This window comes from Coffea arabica, chromosome 11e (genome assembly GCF_036785885.1).
Source record: "Coffea arabica cultivar ET-39 chromosome 11e, Coffea Arabica ET-39 HiFi, whole genome shotgun sequence".
In the NCBI taxonomy this organism is placed as follows: Eukaryota; Viridiplantae; Streptophyta; class Magnoliopsida; order Gentianales; family Rubiaceae; genus Coffea; species Coffea arabica.
The window spans coordinates 43,194,045-43,212,403 of NC_092331.1; the positions used below are offsets into that span (position 1 = coordinate 43,194,045).

An 18,359-nucleotide genomic window follows, 5' to 3' on the forward strand; every position below is an offset into this window, starting at 1 on the left:
TTGTTGTTCCATTGTGCTTTCCAAGGGATGAACAGATCCAAATACTCTTTTAGTAAATCAAGGGATTGTCACTTGCCCAAATCTAATGATTATGATCATACACTATGTGCAAGACTTATTTTATAACATAAAATGATCATGCAAAACCTATTTTAATATCATGAAGCAAGATGCAGAAGAAACAAATTGAATTATAATTACGTTATCCATAAACTAACAATGTATAATGCAAAACTTTTATTGAACAAATGATTGCAAAACATCGTTGTAAAGAGAGTCAAAATAAAGTGGCCTTTCGCATGAAACGTCATCCTTGGCCCTTTTGAATATCTCTGCTCCGGAGTTCGGTGTTGGCGAAAGCACTACAAAGATGTGGAGAAATCCAAATAAACTGAGTCGCCAGCTGTTTCAACTCATGCCTGCTGTTGAGAAAACCTTACCTTAGTACCCTTTCGGATTTTCGTTAAGTTCACACCCACCCATTTTGTTTTGTTTTTCTTTTCTTTTTGCTCTTCTTTTTTTTCCTTTGTTTCTTCTTCATTTTTTGAGGTGCCCTTTCGGATTTTCACCTAAAAATAATGGAAAGCCTTGACCATTATCGACTCAAGAATGTGAATTGAAGATTTCTGGCAACAGTAGAATGCTTTTCCCTCATAAATTTAGGTGAAGGTATTATGGACTTCACTTGCCAGTTGATTAGAAAATTTTCAATAGAAATATAGCAAGTGACAAAAATCAGGACTTTGAGTTTTTTGCAATAAGATCCGGTGGGATGTTTTGAAAAAGGTTGAAACTTGAAAGTAGATTTGATGAAAGGTGTAAAATAACCTGAAATTGCATCATTTTAAAATTATCTCCAATTTTTGAACGAAACTAAGGAAAATTTGCCCCAGTTTGATCGAATTTTTCTCTCTTTGCATTTTCTTCAATGTATTTTCCTCACTTTTGCATTTTTTTAAATTAAATTTGCTCTAGTGTGAGGTTTTTCTTTTCTTTTAATTTCTCTCTTTTTTCGATCATCTCTCTTTCAAAATAAATTTGTCCCAGTGTGGGGTTTGCAATTATCAGGGGCTATCAAATGAAAATTATTGTTCTGATTACTCAAAGGGGATGACAATAGATGAAATATTTTGATTGGAAAGGAAGATGACCTGACTTTTGTCTCGTCCCTTGCATAACTTCTAAAAAAAATTTGCATAATCAAATAAAGAACTTCTTACACACGTCTGAGTTGATAGGTTGAGGGAATGTCTGTCCATCCATCTCTGCTAGAACAAGTGCTCCGCCCGATAGCACCTTTTGAACGACAAATGGGCCTTGCCAGTTTGGGGCAAATTTGCCTTTAGCTTCGTCTTACATTGGCAAAATTCGCTTTAGCACTTTGTCACCATATCGTCAAACGACCAGGCAAACACATCTTGGAACATGGACAAAAATTCAATCATCTCCTTTTTCTGCTTTTCATTCAAATGTATACTGATCTTTATTTCTTTGACCTCAGTCTTAGTGCCAATGTTAACAATCTCTGCCTCTTCTAGGTTCGGTTTGGATTTCTCTTCATATTGTTCGAGACCTTTTGAAAAGGAATCAGATACTTCCTCATATCACTCTCGTTTTGAATTTCAGATTCCATAATCTCAAAATTATGAGTGATATCGAGATTGTCACCATCGGATTCCAGAACGGTGATATCCAAAGGGTCAAATAATTTTATTTTTGTCTATCTAAAAGAATTTAGAAGGAAATTAAAAACAGTAAACAATCAACCAATATAAACAAATTGATATCAAACAAACAAAAATAATGAAAAGATGTAACTATGCACTCTATTGAAAAATTCTAAAAATAACACAGGAACTTGTTAATGCAAAAATTGTTTTAGCCAAAACTTGATTGAACATGATAAAACTATTTACGCAAAAGAAAACAGTGACAATTTTTATGAATTTTAGGAAATGACAATCCCCAAATTTACCGAGATTCCCTGCGAGAGGAAAGATACTCGGCAATCCAATTGTGCAAACCTCATTCAAGATTTCCAAATTTCTTCATTGGAGGTGGATGCCTCAAAGGCGTCCTTGTGTTCGGGAAAGAGATTTGTATTTATACTTGTGACAGTTCTCAGGGTTTCCCCTAAGGCGAACCAGAGGGTTGGCGGGCCGTCTGCCTAACTCTCGCCAGAACTCACGCAAGCAAGCTATCAAAAATCCTTCTGAAGTATAACCTAATCTATTACAACATCGTTTCCCTCCAAATAAGCCGGTTTCTAGAATCACATTAACTTCAGAGATAACAGTGCCTTAAGATAGCCAACGTCGATTCTTAAAATACCTTCCCGAATACAACCCAAGAAACAAAACATCAATTCAAATACATCCTTACAAGCCAAGTAACAAATTCATACAAGACACATACAAATCCAGGGTTTACACTTTTCCAGCTTCAAATGGCAACCTAAGGCAAAACTACAACGTTTAACTCGAATTACATTCATGAAAGTAAACAATCTAGTACTACTTCCGAGCACCTTTGGTCTCAAATCCTGTAAAAGAAAATCACACGTGGAATGAGCTACACAGCCCAGTGAGGTTCCAAGACACTCTAACAGTTCAAACAAATCAAGAAAGTTGTGCATGTCATATGCATGGTTCGAGGTTACACAATGGCAGGTTATCATGAGGTGATAATCATTACTCGGGTAATTGCTACTTTGAAAACACATGTAGTAGTAGTACTTTTATTGGTAACTTTACTATGAGTACAACTCATAAATTATCTAAAATCACTAACGTATTTTTGGAATGAATGACCATATAAATATATTTTCATGAATTTTTAGTCAAACAAATAGTGGCTCGTCTGACTAGAAGAACATTACAAGGATTGCTTCATCTCAGAGATTAATGCTCGTGAGGAGTCTTACCCGAGAAATGTCAACTAGGAGAGCAATAACATTACTAATAGCAAAGCAAGCACAAAAGAATACAGTACTCGGTCCACTTCTCGTCCTTATAACTCCGATCGGTAACTCCTTCGATTGACTGGCCATCACCTTATCCCTCCAGTGGTAGTACTCGAGTATACCGAAACGGTTGTCCAGGGTTCCAACCTACCCGACCGAGCCCAGTCCTGGCTCGAGTAGGTCAGTAACCGAGGCAGGGCCAAGTTCAGCTTATAGCTTACAACATGCACAGGTAACCAAGTAATTCGACAAAAAGTAAAATTCATCATTTGAATAGGTCGAGTGAGGTAAAGTACACACTCGCCTAACAATGATGGACAACTTCATATAACATGTGATTCATGATAATCAAGTAATCAAGTGGATACTTAGCACGTAAGCACGTAAGCAATACAAGTTAATTTCATGGGAGCATGTAATTCACGAATATCGAATAATCATATAGATTAGAAATCATGTGAGCAAATAGTCAGGTAATCAGGTAGTCATGTGGGTTGGTAAACGGTTCACAGTTAACGGTTAACGGTTGACGGTTGAGTAATGACGGTTATTTGGCAGGCATTTGCCATATTAATAGGCCATCATTGGCCGTTATCCCATTTTTACCATGTGAGAGTCGAGGAGATTCACTCCAATGACGTATGCAACCATAGCATACCAAGTAATGTTATTCGAGCATTTTCAAGCATGGGTATGGTAAATATTTAACACATAGTACTTAACACTTGGAAATCGTGAAATGAGCATGTCCTAAACTTATTCCATTACGTATTCCTCTATGGAACACTCACCTAGTCAAACAAGCGCAATAGGTCTCAAACAAGCGTTTTAGGCGTCCGCTCCAAGTTCCTCTTGGAGATCTCCTCGATTGCCTGAGCAAACAATAATTCAAGTACCACTCAATATCGCTACGAATTCTCTAGTTTTCGATGAAGATTGTACGCTAGTGCAATCTAAGAAATTAACGCGGAGACGAGCCTAGAATTCGTGTAACTCGAGGTTCAAAAGTGGGGTTTTAAAACACAAGACAAATCTGATTTCCATCTTTGGATTCAAATGTAAAACAATCAAATGATATTGAAAGAAATGAAGAGTTCGAAACCCCTTAGTTTTCTTTAAGTTAGAAAATTCCAGATTTAACAAGTAATCTTTGAAAAATCATATCTTACTCTCTACAAGCCCAAAATTGGAAAACTTGGTACTATTGGAAACCTCTTTGAATGTACTAAAAGTTCCTAGAATACACTTTTCCATGATTCTAAATGGAAGATAGTCAAAAATGGGCTCAAAGTTACTGTTTTGGTTCATAAGGCAGATTTAAGTTGGTTTTTGGCCAACTTTGGAATTTCGGAAAAATTCACTTGTTTGGAACTAGCTTTTGGAATTTTTAACTCTATTAGTGTTGTAATCCAAGAGTATAGCAAAACAAACGGAACGAGAAATGGGGTTTTGAGCACAAAGATACGGTAGCTCAAAGTTACTAAAATTCCCTTGTGAAACATGGGTTTTTCAAACTCGAGTCATGAACTTTGGTAATTTATTTGACCCATGAAACGGCCTCAGAATAACACCATAATTAGCAGTATAATACTACCATATAAGGGTTGTTCCTCTACCAAATTTCATGGAAAAATAACTTCGGAAAGGTGGTCAATCAAACACCTAAAATTTCACAAATACTAAGACAAAACTGCCTTGAACCTTTTGTTTCTCCATTTCAGACATTTGGTCAAAGAAAGATTCCTCCAAACCTGGTTCATTTGTTTAGGCAAAACTTAAAGAACGTTCATGGTACATTTGGTAAGTGTTTAGCATCAAAATATTCAGTTAGCAAGTCTTTGCCAAACCTTGCATCAAATCTGTCTAAAAATCAGGGTTTTCAAGGGCAGAGCAGGTTTCATATTTTGATCACAGATCACTCAAATTAACTCGGAATTTGGCATGGTTTAAGGCGTTGGAAAAAAAATTCATAGAGCTATAATTTCACAGAAGAAATCATTTTGAAATTCGGCACACAACTAGCTCGAATTCGAGTCACAAGTTGCAGCCTCAGCATTTTGTTCTTGTAAAACAGAGAACAAAACAGCCGACTTAAAATAGTTGGTTTGGCTCACATATGTGGAACCAGAATGTGCATTTTATATCGTCGGAAAGGTTGGAATGTCTAGTTTCAAATTCCGCTGACGGCACTCGATTTCGACATCGGAGCACAGAGTTATGGCCGAAATATGAAAGCGGGTCAGAGCATTACGAAAACAGTTTTCCAGATTTACTAGCTTCACGAAATTGATTCCTTTGACCAACCAAACCTCAATATTTTTAAATGAAACTTTGTACACCGTATATTCAACATATAAACATGATATGTAAGTCATGAAACCCTCAAAATTTTGCAAAAAGGGTGCGATTAAAACAGGGCAAATCTGAACATTTTTGAACTACACATCCCTTGAAGTCGAGACTAGCTAGGTATCATTAATCTACCCATTTAAGCACTAAACTAGCATTGTAACCATCATCAATCATTAATCCAAGGGTGGGAGTTCATAGAGCCCACCATCAAAATTTTCCAACCATCATTTACCAAAGAAAAATTCCAGAACAATTGCAAAATTTCAGTTTCACTTCCTCGGCTTTCACAAAAATTTCCAGCAGCTAGTTGGTCATAAACCCAACTTTTTACTCGGCTAAAACATGATATTAAGTACTCAATTTCGGCATGCAATTCCTTGGCTAGCCAATTAACTTTTCCAGTTCAAAATTAGATTCAAACGACAGTTATAATCATCCCAAAAATCCAGAAATTTATTCAGTTTTCCTCGGCTAAGCTTGCATGTAAGCTGATCCATTTCATTTATATCTTTTTTTTCTTGCTTAACCGAGCCAAGGAGCTGTATGCAAAGCTTAATCATCTTGTTCTTAGTTAGATCGACTCATTTATCAGCTCAGACTACTACAAAGAGACAGAATTGAAGCTGTATTTCCCAAAACAGTCTCACGGCAATTCCAATTTCTTCCTAATCAGATTTTCTCATGCCTTGATTGCATCATCCGTGTGCACAGCTCAACAGGCAGGTCCATAGATAGTTCAATCTATCACTAATCAACTTATTCTAGCTCAGTAATTACCTCACAAAGAAGATTATACGCACGGCAGAAAGCTGAAGTTTCTCCCCTCTTGGTTCACACGCGATTGAACGTGATGTTCCTGGTTGCAGTGGTTGCAATAGTTGCGGCTGGAACTGATGGAAATGGTGGCAATTAGCAGCTGGGTGAGGTTTAGAAAATGCAAAGGAAACTCACGCACGGCCTCTCCCTCTCTTTCCTCAAGCTCACTGACAGAAACAGAAAAGATTTCAGCTCGCAGCTTCCTTTTCTTTCCTCTCGGATTGCAGAGTGCGGCTCAGTCTCTCCCTCTCTATCTCAGTCGATGTTAACAAGGTGAAGGTGGAGTGTGGTCTGAGGTGAATTGTTGCAGAGGAGGTGGAATGGAGTTGCGGTAGTGGTTTGTGATATAGAAATGAGGAGGGAGAAAGGTGGTGCCGCGGTTTTGAGAAGGGGTTGAGTGTAGGAGTGGTAAAAGTTTTGCATTGGGCGGTTAGGGTGGTGGAGTTATAATGTTGTCCAGAAATTTTGATGGGTTTGCATGGTCATTTGTGAGGTAGTGGAGGGTATTTTGGACTTTTCACTTTTCCTTCTAATGACCACTTAAGCCCTTGATTCGAGCATAATCTCACGAATTATCCCCATGCGTGATTTAAACTCCTAATAGTGTACTAATCTCGCGAGGGTTTCGATTATCGAAATTTATCGATTACAATTTAATATTAAGGTTCCTAGTAATTCCTAACATTATTACCTAATTATTTAAACTATAAAAATCAAGTTTGACCTTAATATATAAATTTAATATTCTTAATATTCGTTTATCCTTTTATATCAAAACTTATTAACTTAATCATTATTAACGCTTAAGATTAGCTATCGGAATTCAAAGAAATTTAATTGTTAAATCAATGAAATAATTTACCTTCGAAATATGAATTTAATGTAACAAAACTAGGAAATTTAACCACTTATTCGTTATATGTAATTTCTTGAATCGATTATTTACTCCAATCGCGTATTTACTATTTTCACTTAACGAGCTTACAGAAATTAAATTTCGAAACGAATTGCTTTAAAAATATAACTAAACTGTGGATACGTTTAATTAAACCTAAAAAGCTTACAAAATAATACTCAGAGAAATCGGGTGAGTAAATACTTATTTTAGCCAGTAAAATAAATAAAATAAGCAAAATTTTCGGGTCCTCACAACCTACCCTCCTTAAAGAGAATTTCGTTCTCGAAATTCATACCTTCTGAAATCTCGGATAACCCTGAACCATGTGGTGTGATCATGTCATATGTTCGTTCAGACGCCACTGGTCGGTTCCTCCTTCCATTGACTTGTCGAGGGACAGTTCCATTTCCCTGTTGAGCAGTGGTTTCTCGTGGATACCTCCTTGGACAGTCATGAACTTTATGGCTAGTACTCCCACATCCCATACACTTTCGTCCCTTTAGCCAACAGTTTTCTTCAATGTGATTCGTCATTCCACAATATCCACAAATTGGATGAGGTGTTGTGACCTGACTTGTTTGCGAGGTTTTCTTTGATCGTGTCTGACCTACTGAAGTCTCTCGCGACATAGTCCTTTTGGTTCCTTTATCCTGAGTGGTGCAGGAAGTAACAGTCCTACTCCATCCACTTCTTTTCTAACTTTGGGTGGTGGTCCATTTTCTCCTAGTGTACTGTCAGATGCGTCTCTTTTCCTTGCTTGAAAAGCTCTCAGTTGAGATTTTGTGATTTCTACCCTTTGCGCTTTTTCGAGAGCGTCACTAAATGTTTCAACCTGTGCTGCGGCAAGGGCATCTTGGATTTCCAAATCTAATCCTTGGATAAACCGTCTTATTCTCTTCCTTTCAGTAGCCACCAATTCTGGGGCATATGTAGATAACTTCGTAAAGCGTGTTTCATACTCAACTACACTTAAAGTTCCTTGACGAAGCTTTATGAAATCATCTTCTCTCTTTTCTTGGACTAGTGGTGGAAGAAATTTTCCATTAAATTCTAGGACAAAGTTCATCCAAGTTCTCGGAGTTTGTTCCCTTTCCCACTTATTTCTTATAACATTTCACCATGCTCGAGCCGGCCCTTCAAGTTGGAACACAGCAAAATTTACTTCTCTCTCCTCGGAATAATCTAGTGCATCAAATATATTTCTTATATTTTCTAACCAATTCTCAGCCACCTCTGGATCAGGTCCTCCAGCAAACTTAGGCGGGAAGAATTTCTGAAACCGCTCTAAAGTTCGATCCTCCCCTATTTCTTGGTTTCCCTGTCCAACACCTTGACCTTGTTGAGCTACTAAGAGCTCTAGTATATCCGTCATGCGGGTTAGAACTTGTCCCATTTGTTCATTTCCTCTCCCAGCACTGGGCTCGGCATTTTGGTCAATATCAGATCCATTATCTACTCTTTCATTTCGGGGTTGTCTAGGTTGACGTCCCTTTCGTCGTCTCCCAGCTTCCATTCTCACAACTAATCTATACAAATATGTGCAAATGGCTCGCTAAACTAAAAATTATCTATGCACACGTATATTTAACAATTTTCAAAATGAGCAATAAAACTATATCCACAGATGACATTTTCACAAATAGCACATTAACAGTTAACATAGAATTTAAACTAGTCTCAATTAGGTTGCATACCATTACAAAATTAGAGCTAATCAAGTCATAATACAAGTTGAAATCAAAGGTCATTTATCCAAAGTTTAAAAATCTTTAGCAAGCCAGCCAATAACTAAAGTGCATTCATCTCCAAGAATAACCAACCTTGGGATTTCTAGTTAAAGCCCCAAGGACCATTTTCAAACTCAGGGAATATGTACAACTGGCTCACCTAAGCGTCAAGTAGGAATCAAGTCAATTCGCACTAGGACTGGCCATCTCCAGATGCAAATCAACTCAATCGCCACCATTCCTCAAAGAAAATTTCACAAAATGTCTCACTCAAGCAATCGATCCAAGATTCACATTCAATTTCATACATATACTTACGAAGATTACAAGCCTAGAGGACACCTCGAATCTTACAATTTACCCAGTCAAATTCGATCTTATAGATATCAACTAGTACCAATGCTCAAGAAGCTCAACTGTCACTTTCCAAATCAATTCTCACATAATTCTCTTCAGTTTCTTACAATATAAGAAACCCTAGTGTGTAAACCCACTTAAAAACAAACACTTCAATATTACTCAATCAACCATCAAGTATTAAGATCACATTCCACTTACTAAACAATCAAACTCCACAGTCCGGCATCTTATGCTTAAAGCCTAAGATACACTACAAAGATCTAGAGCCTAAGCTCTGATACCACCTGTGACAGTTCTCAGGGTTTCCCCTAAGGCGAACCAGAGGGTTGGCGGGCCATCTGCCTAACTCTCGCCAGGACTCACGCAAGCAAGCTAGCGAAAATCCTTCCGAAGTATAACCTAATCTATTACAACATCGTTTCCCTCCAAATAAGCCGGTTTCTAGAATCACATTAACTTCAGAGATAACAGTGCCTTAAGATAGCCAACGTCGATTCTTAAAATACCTTCCCGAATACAACCCAAGAAACAAAACATCAATTCAAATACATCCTTACAAGCCAAGTAACAAATTCATACAAGCCACATACAAATCTAGGGTTTACACTTTTCCAACTTCAAGTGGCAACCTAAGGCAAAACTACAACGTTTAACTCGAATTACATTCATGAAAGTAAACAATCTAGTACTACTTCCGAGCACCTTTGGTCTCAAATCCTGTAAAAGAAAATCACACGTGGAATGAGCTACACAGCCCAGTGAGGTTCCAAGACACTCTAACAGTTCAAACAAATCAAGAAAGTTGTGCATGTCATATTCATGGTTCGAGGTTACACAATGGCAGGTTATCATGAGGTGATAATCATTACTCGGGTAATTGCTACTTTGAAAACACATGTAGTAGTAGTACTTTTACTGGTAACTTTACTATGAGTACAACTCATAAATTATCTAAAATCACTAACATATTTTTGGAATGAATGACCATATAAATATATTTTCATGAATTTTTAGTCAAACAAATAGTGGCTCGTCTGACTAGAAGAACATTATAAGGATTGCTTCATCTCAGAGATTAATGCTCATGAGGAGTCTTACCCGAGAAATGTCAACTAGGAGAGCAATAATATTACTAATAGCAAAGTAAGCACAAAAGGATACAATACTCGGTCCACTTCCCGTCCTTATAACTCCGATCGGTAACTCCTTCGATTGACTGGCCATCACCTTATCCCTCCAGTGGTAGTACTCGAGTATACCGAAACGGTTGTCCAGGGTTCCAACCTACCCGACCGAGCCCAGTCCTGGCTCGAGTAGGTCAGTAACCGAGGCAGGGGCCAAGTTCAGCTTATAGCTTACAACATGCACAGGTAACCAAGTAATTCGACAAAAAGTAAAATTCATCATTTGAATAGGTCGAGTGAGGTAAAGTACACACTCGCCTAACAATGATGGACAACTTCATATAACATGTGATTCATGATAATCAAGTAATCAAGTGGATACTTAGCACGTAAGCACGTAAGCAATACAAGTTAATTTCATGGGAGCATGTAATTCACGGATATCGAATAATCATATAGATTAGAAATCATGTGAGCAAATAGTCAGGTAATCAGGTAGTCATGTGGGTTGGTAAACAGTTAACAGTTAACGGTTGACGGTTGAGTAATGACGGTTATTTGGCAGGCATTTGCCATATTAATAGGCCATCATTGGCCGTTATCCCATTTTTACCATGTGAGAGTCGAGGAGATTCACTCTAACGACGTATGCAACCATAGCATACCAAGTAATGTTATTCGAGCATTTTCAAGCATGGGTATGGTAAATATTTAACACATAGTACTTAACACCTAGAAATCATGAAATGAGCATGTCCTAGACTTATTCCTATATGGAACACTCACCTAGTCAAACAAGCGCAATAGGTCTCAAACAAGCGTTTTAGGCGTCTGCTCCAAGTTCCTCTTGGAGATCTCCTCGATTGCCTGAGCAAACAATAATTCAAGTACCACTCAATATCGCTGATAAGTGAATATTTAACGTACATTTTGTACGAATTTGGCAAGAATTTTTGGTATGTTTTGAGAAGATTAAAGCCATATTTGAACTCTTTTGGTGATAATTGCCTAAATATTGTTTAAGAGTTAAGAAATTGATAAATGAGTGGATTAATGCGTAATTTTGTGAAATTGTGAAGGTAATTGATGTATGAAATTCATGCACAAGTTGAAAGAAATGTCAGGGTCATCCAGAGGACAAAGTACACAAGAAATTGGGAGCAAAAATGTAGAAAAAAGGGAAGAAGTGAAAAACTGGAAAAATTGCTTAACACGGATCCGAGCTCGGATCCGTGTGTACAAGAGGGATCCGACCCCTCGTCTGTACTTCTGGCGGAGTGTATCCGAGGTCAGGACGATCCGACCTCGGATCCATCATGGGAAGGCCTCGGATCCTATAATCCGAGCTCGGATCCATTATCACTCCTCGGATCCGAGGCTCGGATCTGTCTCTCTCCTCAGCAAGTGGCACAGCCGTTTTTCTTTACCTTTCTCACAACTTTTACAGCTATTTTGAGGGACAGAAATCGGTGGCACATGCTTCTGCAATAGAAGAGAAGACCAAATGAGTATGGACAAAAGGAACATCATATCTTTGACTTCTTTTTACAAAATCTAAGTGGAGGAAATTATGAAGTGAGAGGAATGGAATTTCTACCAGCTTTTATGCAGAAACACAAGGGAGAAGCCAGGATGACCATACGTAGTTTTTTTTTCATTTTGTAACATTTTTTTCTCTCTAGATAGGAGTACTTGGAGAAGCATTTTTTTGAGAGTTTTCACTTGTAATCATATTGTGCAAGAACATAGCAGGAATTGGAGAGCTTCACCTTCAATTGGCTAAGCTTTCTTTTATCTTTCTTATACTTGTACTTTATGATGTTTTGCATTAATAAACTTGTGAATTTGATTGTTAAATCATTCATGAGTAGCTAAACTCCTTCATCTAGGGAGTAGATGAAACTTATGGCTAAATAATACTAATTGAATGTGATTTACACTTGTTATATCTTGAGTTAACTTGTCTACTTGTGTAGCTGTGATTTCTTGTTATTGATTGATCACCAATAACTTGTTTACAGTTGTTATTGTTCAATGAGAATTGGTAATAACAATGGAAACACATGAGTAGAGATTGAGTTGTATGTTCATGAAAATAGAAATACACTTAAGTGGATTACTTAGTATTTCATGAATTAAAACAGAGTTGTAGTAGTATTTCACCATGGAAATAGGGAAATCTATATTGCTCTAAGCCATTTCATCATGGAAATGAGACTTGGTAATCTTGGAAATAAATCTCTGGTTAAACAAGAATAATAGCAGGAAGTAAATCCATTCATTTGTGTAGTTTATGCCATAAGTGGAATCTACATCCCTAGAATCTTATTTAAGTGAAATTTCTTTATTTGCATTCAGCATTTGTTAAACTAGATTTGTATATCAAATTTGTAGATTATAGCATTAGACTTTCTCTGCTCAAATTAATTGTAAGTCTAAATAATAGAGAGAACAGGGGCTTAGTAATTGTTTAAATTGCTCCTCGTGGGATCGACCCGATACGCATCTTGTACTAAAATTGCGACCTGTATACTTGCAGTCCAACGGGTGTAAAATCGGAATTAAACTTGCATTGATACAAAAATCCCGTCAAGTTTTTGGCGCCGTTGCCGGGGAGCGGCAATATTAGGGCCTAGTCATCTCTATTAATTTAGACATTTTCATTGTTTTTATCCAAGTTGTTGAATTAAAACTGCAAAAATTTCTCTTATTTTTATTTGTAGTGCATGCACCGATCAAATAGAGAAGTTGCACATTTTGATCCTGAAATTGAAAGAACATTGCGGAGACAAAGGAGGAATACACTGCATCAAGAGGAACAAGAGGTTTGGCAGCCAATAGAAGATATCTTGATAGAATTACCATTTGAAGAAGAAATGGCGAAAAATGACCTAAATAGGCGAGTTCTGCGAGATTTTACTATACCAGGAACACAAGGTTCACAAACGAGCATAGCAAGGCCTGCGGTAAATGCTAACAACTTTGAGATTAAACCATCACTTATCCAAATGGTTCAACAATCTCAATTTGGAGGTAATGCAGTAGAAGATCCTAATACACACTTAGTTACATTCTTGGAAATTTGTGATACAATTAAAATGAATGGAGTTAGTGATGATGCTATAAGGCTAAGATTGTTCCCATTTTCATTGAGAGATAAGGCCAAACTTTGGCTACACTCTCATGCTCCCAATACTTTCACTGGATGGGATGAATTATCAAGAGCATTCTTAAATAAGTATTTTCCACCAGGTAAGACTGCTAAGCTTAGAATGGATATCACTAGTTTTAGCCAATTGGAAGGTGAATCATTATATGAGGCATGGGAAAGGTTTAGAGATTTGCTTCGGAAATGTCCACATCATGGACTGCCGGAGTGGTTAATCATACAAACCTTCTATAATGGTTTAGTTTTTTCTACTAAAACTATGATCGATGCAGCTGCAGGTGGAGCTTTAATGGGTAAAACACCCCAAGAAGCTCATAATTTGATAGAAGAAATGGCAGCAAATAACTACCAATGGGCCAATGAGAGAGGTAATACAAGACGTCACGCAGGTATGATAGAAATGGACACTCTCAATATGCTGAGTGCTCAAATGAATAATGTGATGAAATTGCTAAGTAGACAAGGTCCAAGTTCATCTAATGCACATGTAGCATGCTGTTCTGTATGTGGAGGTGAACATGATACTAATGAGTGTGTCGATTCTGAACAGGTACAATTCGTCAATAATTACAATCGTAATGCTCAAAATAACCCCTACTCGAATACTTACAATCCGGGATGGAGAAATCATCCAAATTTCGGATGGAAGGATCAAGGAAATCAACCAAGGCCAACCAATCCACCGGGATTTCAATCAAGGCAACAACAAGCTGAAACTAAATCTGGTTGGGAGATGGCAGTGGAAAAGCTCGCAAAAGTTACTTCAGACAGATTTGAGCGAGTAGAAGGAAGGTTGGACCAACTCACTACAATGTACAGGAATGTAGAGGTCCAAATTGGTCAAATTGCTAGTTCGTTGAATAATCGAAATCAAGGCGAATTACCTAGCAAAACAGAGGTCAATCCTAAGGAGCATGTGAAAGCCATTACTCTTCGTAGTGGTAAGCAATTAGAAGATCCTCCAGTGATGGAAGTTGAAAAAGATGAGAATGAAAAACAAGAAGAAAAGCAGAGGAACCAAGAGGCGATAGTGGAAGAAAATAGTCGGGAGGAATCAAGAGAAAATCAACCATCATCTTCCGCTACCATTCCAATACCCCCTGCGGTTCCATTTCCACAAAGATTAAAGCAAAATAAGTTTGATAAAGATTTTGAAAAATTTGTTAAACTTTTCAAACAATTGCACATTAACATTTCTTTTGCCGATGCTATTTTGCAGATTCCATCTTATGCGAAATTTCTCAAGAAAATCATGACTAGAAAAAGAAAGTTGGAAGACTGCGAAACAATAGCATTAACGGAGGAATGTAGTGCAATTATTCAAAATAAGCTACCACCGAAGTTGAAGGATCCAGGGAGTTTTTCTATACCTTGCACCATAGGTAACGTTGATTTTTCTAAAGCATTGTGTGATCTTGGTGCTAGTGTATCATTAATACCTTTAACGGTGGCTAGACAATTGGGTTTGCATGAGCTTAAACGCACAAATATTACTTTGCAACTAGCGGATCGGTCTATTAGATATCCATTGGGAGTGTTGGAGAATGTATTAATAAAAGTTCAAAAATTTATCATTCCAGTGGATTTTGTGGTATTAGATATGGAAGAAGATATATCTATGCCAATTATTCTAGGTAGACCATTTTTAGCTACTGCAGGCACTATTATTGATGTAAAAAACGGCAAGCTTAAGTTTCAAGTAGGTGAAGAAGAGGTAGAATTTAATTTGAATGAAATGGAAAAATACCCTTCTTTTACCGATCATGCTTATTCTATTGGCACAATTGATAAACTAACCCAAGAGATGAGTCAATTCTACCTTGACTTAGATCCTCTTGAGCATTGTTTAATGAGTTTAGGTAAGCAAGAAGATGTTTGTGAAGAAATTGAAGAATTGGCCAAGTACTTGGATTTTCAAGCACCTTATAAAAGAGGTAAATTGTATGAAAGTCTTGGCCAAGGAAAAGGGTTTTCACAACCTTCAGAAATTGAACCTCCAAGGTTAGAGCTTAAGCCACTTCCAACTCATCTAAGGTATGAATTTCTTGGAGAAAATAGTACTTTGCCTGTAATTGTTAGTGCTGATCTTGATGATGAGCAGTGTACAAAGTTGCTAAGAGTTCTAAGGAAGCGTAAGAAGGCAATTGGATGGACAATTTCAGATATTAAAGGTATAAGTCCTTCTATATGCATGCATCGCATTTTATTGGAGGACAATTGCAAACCAGTGGTGGAAACACAAAGAAGACTCAATCCAAACATGAAAGAGATGGTAAGAAATGAAATTCTTAAGTGGCTTGATGCAGGTATAGTCTTTCCTATCTCCGATAGTGTTTGGATTAGTCCAATTCATGTGGTACCAAAGAAAGGTGGAATAACTACAATCGTGGGTAAAAATGATGAATTGATTCCATCTAGACTTGTGGTAGGGTGGAGAGTGTGTATTGATTATCGTAAGTTAAATACGGTAACAAGAAAAGATCATTTTCCCCTACCATTTCTTGATCAATTATTGGAGCGAATAGCAGGATATGAATTTTACTGTTTTCTTGATGGTTTTTCAGGATATAATCAAATAGCTATAGCTCCAGAGGATCAAGAAAAGACCACATTTACATGTCCTTATGGCACTTTTGCCTTTAGAAGAATGCCATTTGGTTTATGCAATGCTTCTGCAACTTTTCAACGATGCATGATGGCTATTTTTTCTGATTATATTGAGAAAATTGTGGAGATATTTATGGATGATTTTTCTGTGTATGGTTCATCTTTTGACCATTGTCTTCATAATTTGGAATTGATTTTGCAGAGATGCGAGGAAACAAATATTGTATTGAATTGGGAGAAATGCCATTTTATGATAAAAGAAGGAATTGTCTTAGGGCACAAGATTTCCTCCAAGGGAATTGAGGTGGATAAAGCCAAAATAGAAGTTATCGAAAAATTGCCACCCCCAAGTAATGTCAAGGGGATAAGGAGTTTTTTAGGACATGCTGGCTTTTATAGACGTTTTATTAAAGATTTTTCTAAAATAGTAAAGCCGTTATGTGATTTATTATGTAAAGATACTCCTTTTCAATTTAATGACAATTGTTTGGTTGCATTTGAAAGGTTGAAGAAGGAATTGATTTCGGCCCCAATTATAACTTCACCCGATTGGTCAATACCATTTGAATTGATGTGTGATGCAAGTGATTATGTAGTTGGAGCAGTTTTGGGACAAAAGAAAGAAGGACGATTGCACGTCATTTACTATGCTAGCAAGTTGCTAAATGAGGCACAACTCAATTATGCAACGACAGAAAAAGAGCTATTGGCAGTGATATTTGCTTTGGACAAATTTAGATCCTATTTAGTAGGATCTAAAGTCATTATATATACGGACCATTCAGCTCTTAAATATTTGCTGCATAAGAAGGATGCAAAACCTAAACTAATTCGGTGGATTCTTTTATTGCAGGAATTTGATGTGGAGATAAAAGACAAAAAGGGATCGGAGAATCTAGTTGCAGATCATTTATCACGTTTGGAATATATCCCAATCAAAGATCAGGTTCCAATTCAAGAGAATTTTCCGGATCAGTTTGTCCTAGCACTTAGAAATTCTCCATGGTATGCAGATTTTGCTAACTACTTGGTCAGTGGAGAGATTCAAAAGGGATTTAATTATCATCAAAAGAAGAAATTCTTACATGACGTCAAAAGTTACTTTTGGGAGGAACCATTGCTATACAGACATTGTGCTGATGGTATGATACGTAGATGTATTCCTGAAGATGAGGTACATAATGTTTTATATCATTGTCATAACCTTGAAACAGGTGGTCATTTCAGTACTTCAAAAACTGTGGCAAAGGTATGGCAATCAGGATTTTATTGGCCAACTATGTACCGAGATGCTAGGGAATATGTTAAAAATTGTTATGCATGCCAAAGAACTGGAAATATATCTCGAAAAAATGAAATGCCCCTGACTACGTTCTTGGAAGTTGAGTTATTTGATGTATGGGGTATTGATTTTATGGGACCATTTCCGAGTTCATATAATAATAAGTACATTCTCTTAGCAGTCGATTATGTTTCCAAATGGGTGGAGGCCATTCCTTCACAAACTAATGATGCTAAAGTTGTATTTAAGTTCCTTAAGCGGAACATATTTTGCAGATTCGGAGTCCCAAAGGCAATAATAAGCGATGAAGGTAAGCATTTTTGCAATAAAATCATTGACACTTTGTTGCTTAAATATGGATGCAGGCATAAAAAGTCACTCCCTTATCATCCTCAAGCCAATGGCCAAGCGGAGTTGGCCAACCGGGAAATTAAGCTCATTTTAGAGAAAACGGTTAACCGCTCGAGGAAAGATTGGTCAAATAAGCTTGAAGACGCTTTATGGGCATATAGAACGGCATTTAAAACTCCATTGGGAATGTCTCCATATAAGCTGGTTTATGGGAAAGCATGTCATTTACCTGTAGAAATAGAACATAAAGCTTATTGGGCTGTTAAGGCTATTAATTTTGATTTTAAATCTGCAGGTGAGAAGAGAATGCTTGAGTTAAGTGAATTGGAGGAATCGCGGCTAATCTCATATGAGAATGCCAAGATTTATAAAGAAAGGGTGAAATTTTGGCATGATAAGCACATTATTCCTAAACACTTTGAAGAAGGGCAAAAGGTGTTACTATTTAACTCAAGGCTAAAATTATTCCCTGGAAAGCTTAAATCTCGATGGTCCGGGCCATTTGAAGTGGTTAGCATGTTCCCATATGGAGCAGTGGAAATAAAGGGTGAAAATGGTGCCCCATTCAAAGTAAATGGCCAAAGATTGAAGTTGTATTTGGCCGGAGAACAGGTTCCTAAAGGAGTAATTTACTCCTTAGAAAATGCAATGGAGAGTTGAAGAAATTATAGGAGAGTCGAGCCAACGACTATAAACAAAAGCGCTTGTTGG

At 37.2% G+C, this 18,359-nt stretch overlaps 1 protein-coding gene and 1 non-coding gene across 2 annotated transcripts; one reads left to right on the top strand and one right to left on the bottom strand.

Annotated features, from left to right (window-relative positions):
* The first annotated feature begins 12,965 nt into the window (after nucleotides 1–12,965).
* Nucleotides 12,966–18,308, top strand: LOC140021298 (uncharacterized). Its single transcript, XM_072072063.1, has 6 exons — nucleotides 12,966–13,205; nucleotides 13,959–14,513; nucleotides 14,628–15,714; nucleotides 15,973–16,106; nucleotides 16,218–16,365; nucleotides 17,230–18,308. The coding sequence occupies exons 1-6, from the start codon at nucleotides 12,966–12,968 to the stop codon at nucleotides 18,306–18,308; spliced, it is 3,243 nt and encodes a 1,080-aa protein (XP_071928164.1).
* Nucleotides 13,503–13,609, bottom strand: LOC113719792 (small nucleolar RNA R71). The gene has a single exon (XR_003455037.1). It is a non-coding gene; the product is annotated as a small nucleolar RNA R71 (small nucleolar RNA).
* Nucleotides 18,309–18,359: the final 51 nt, after the last annotated feature.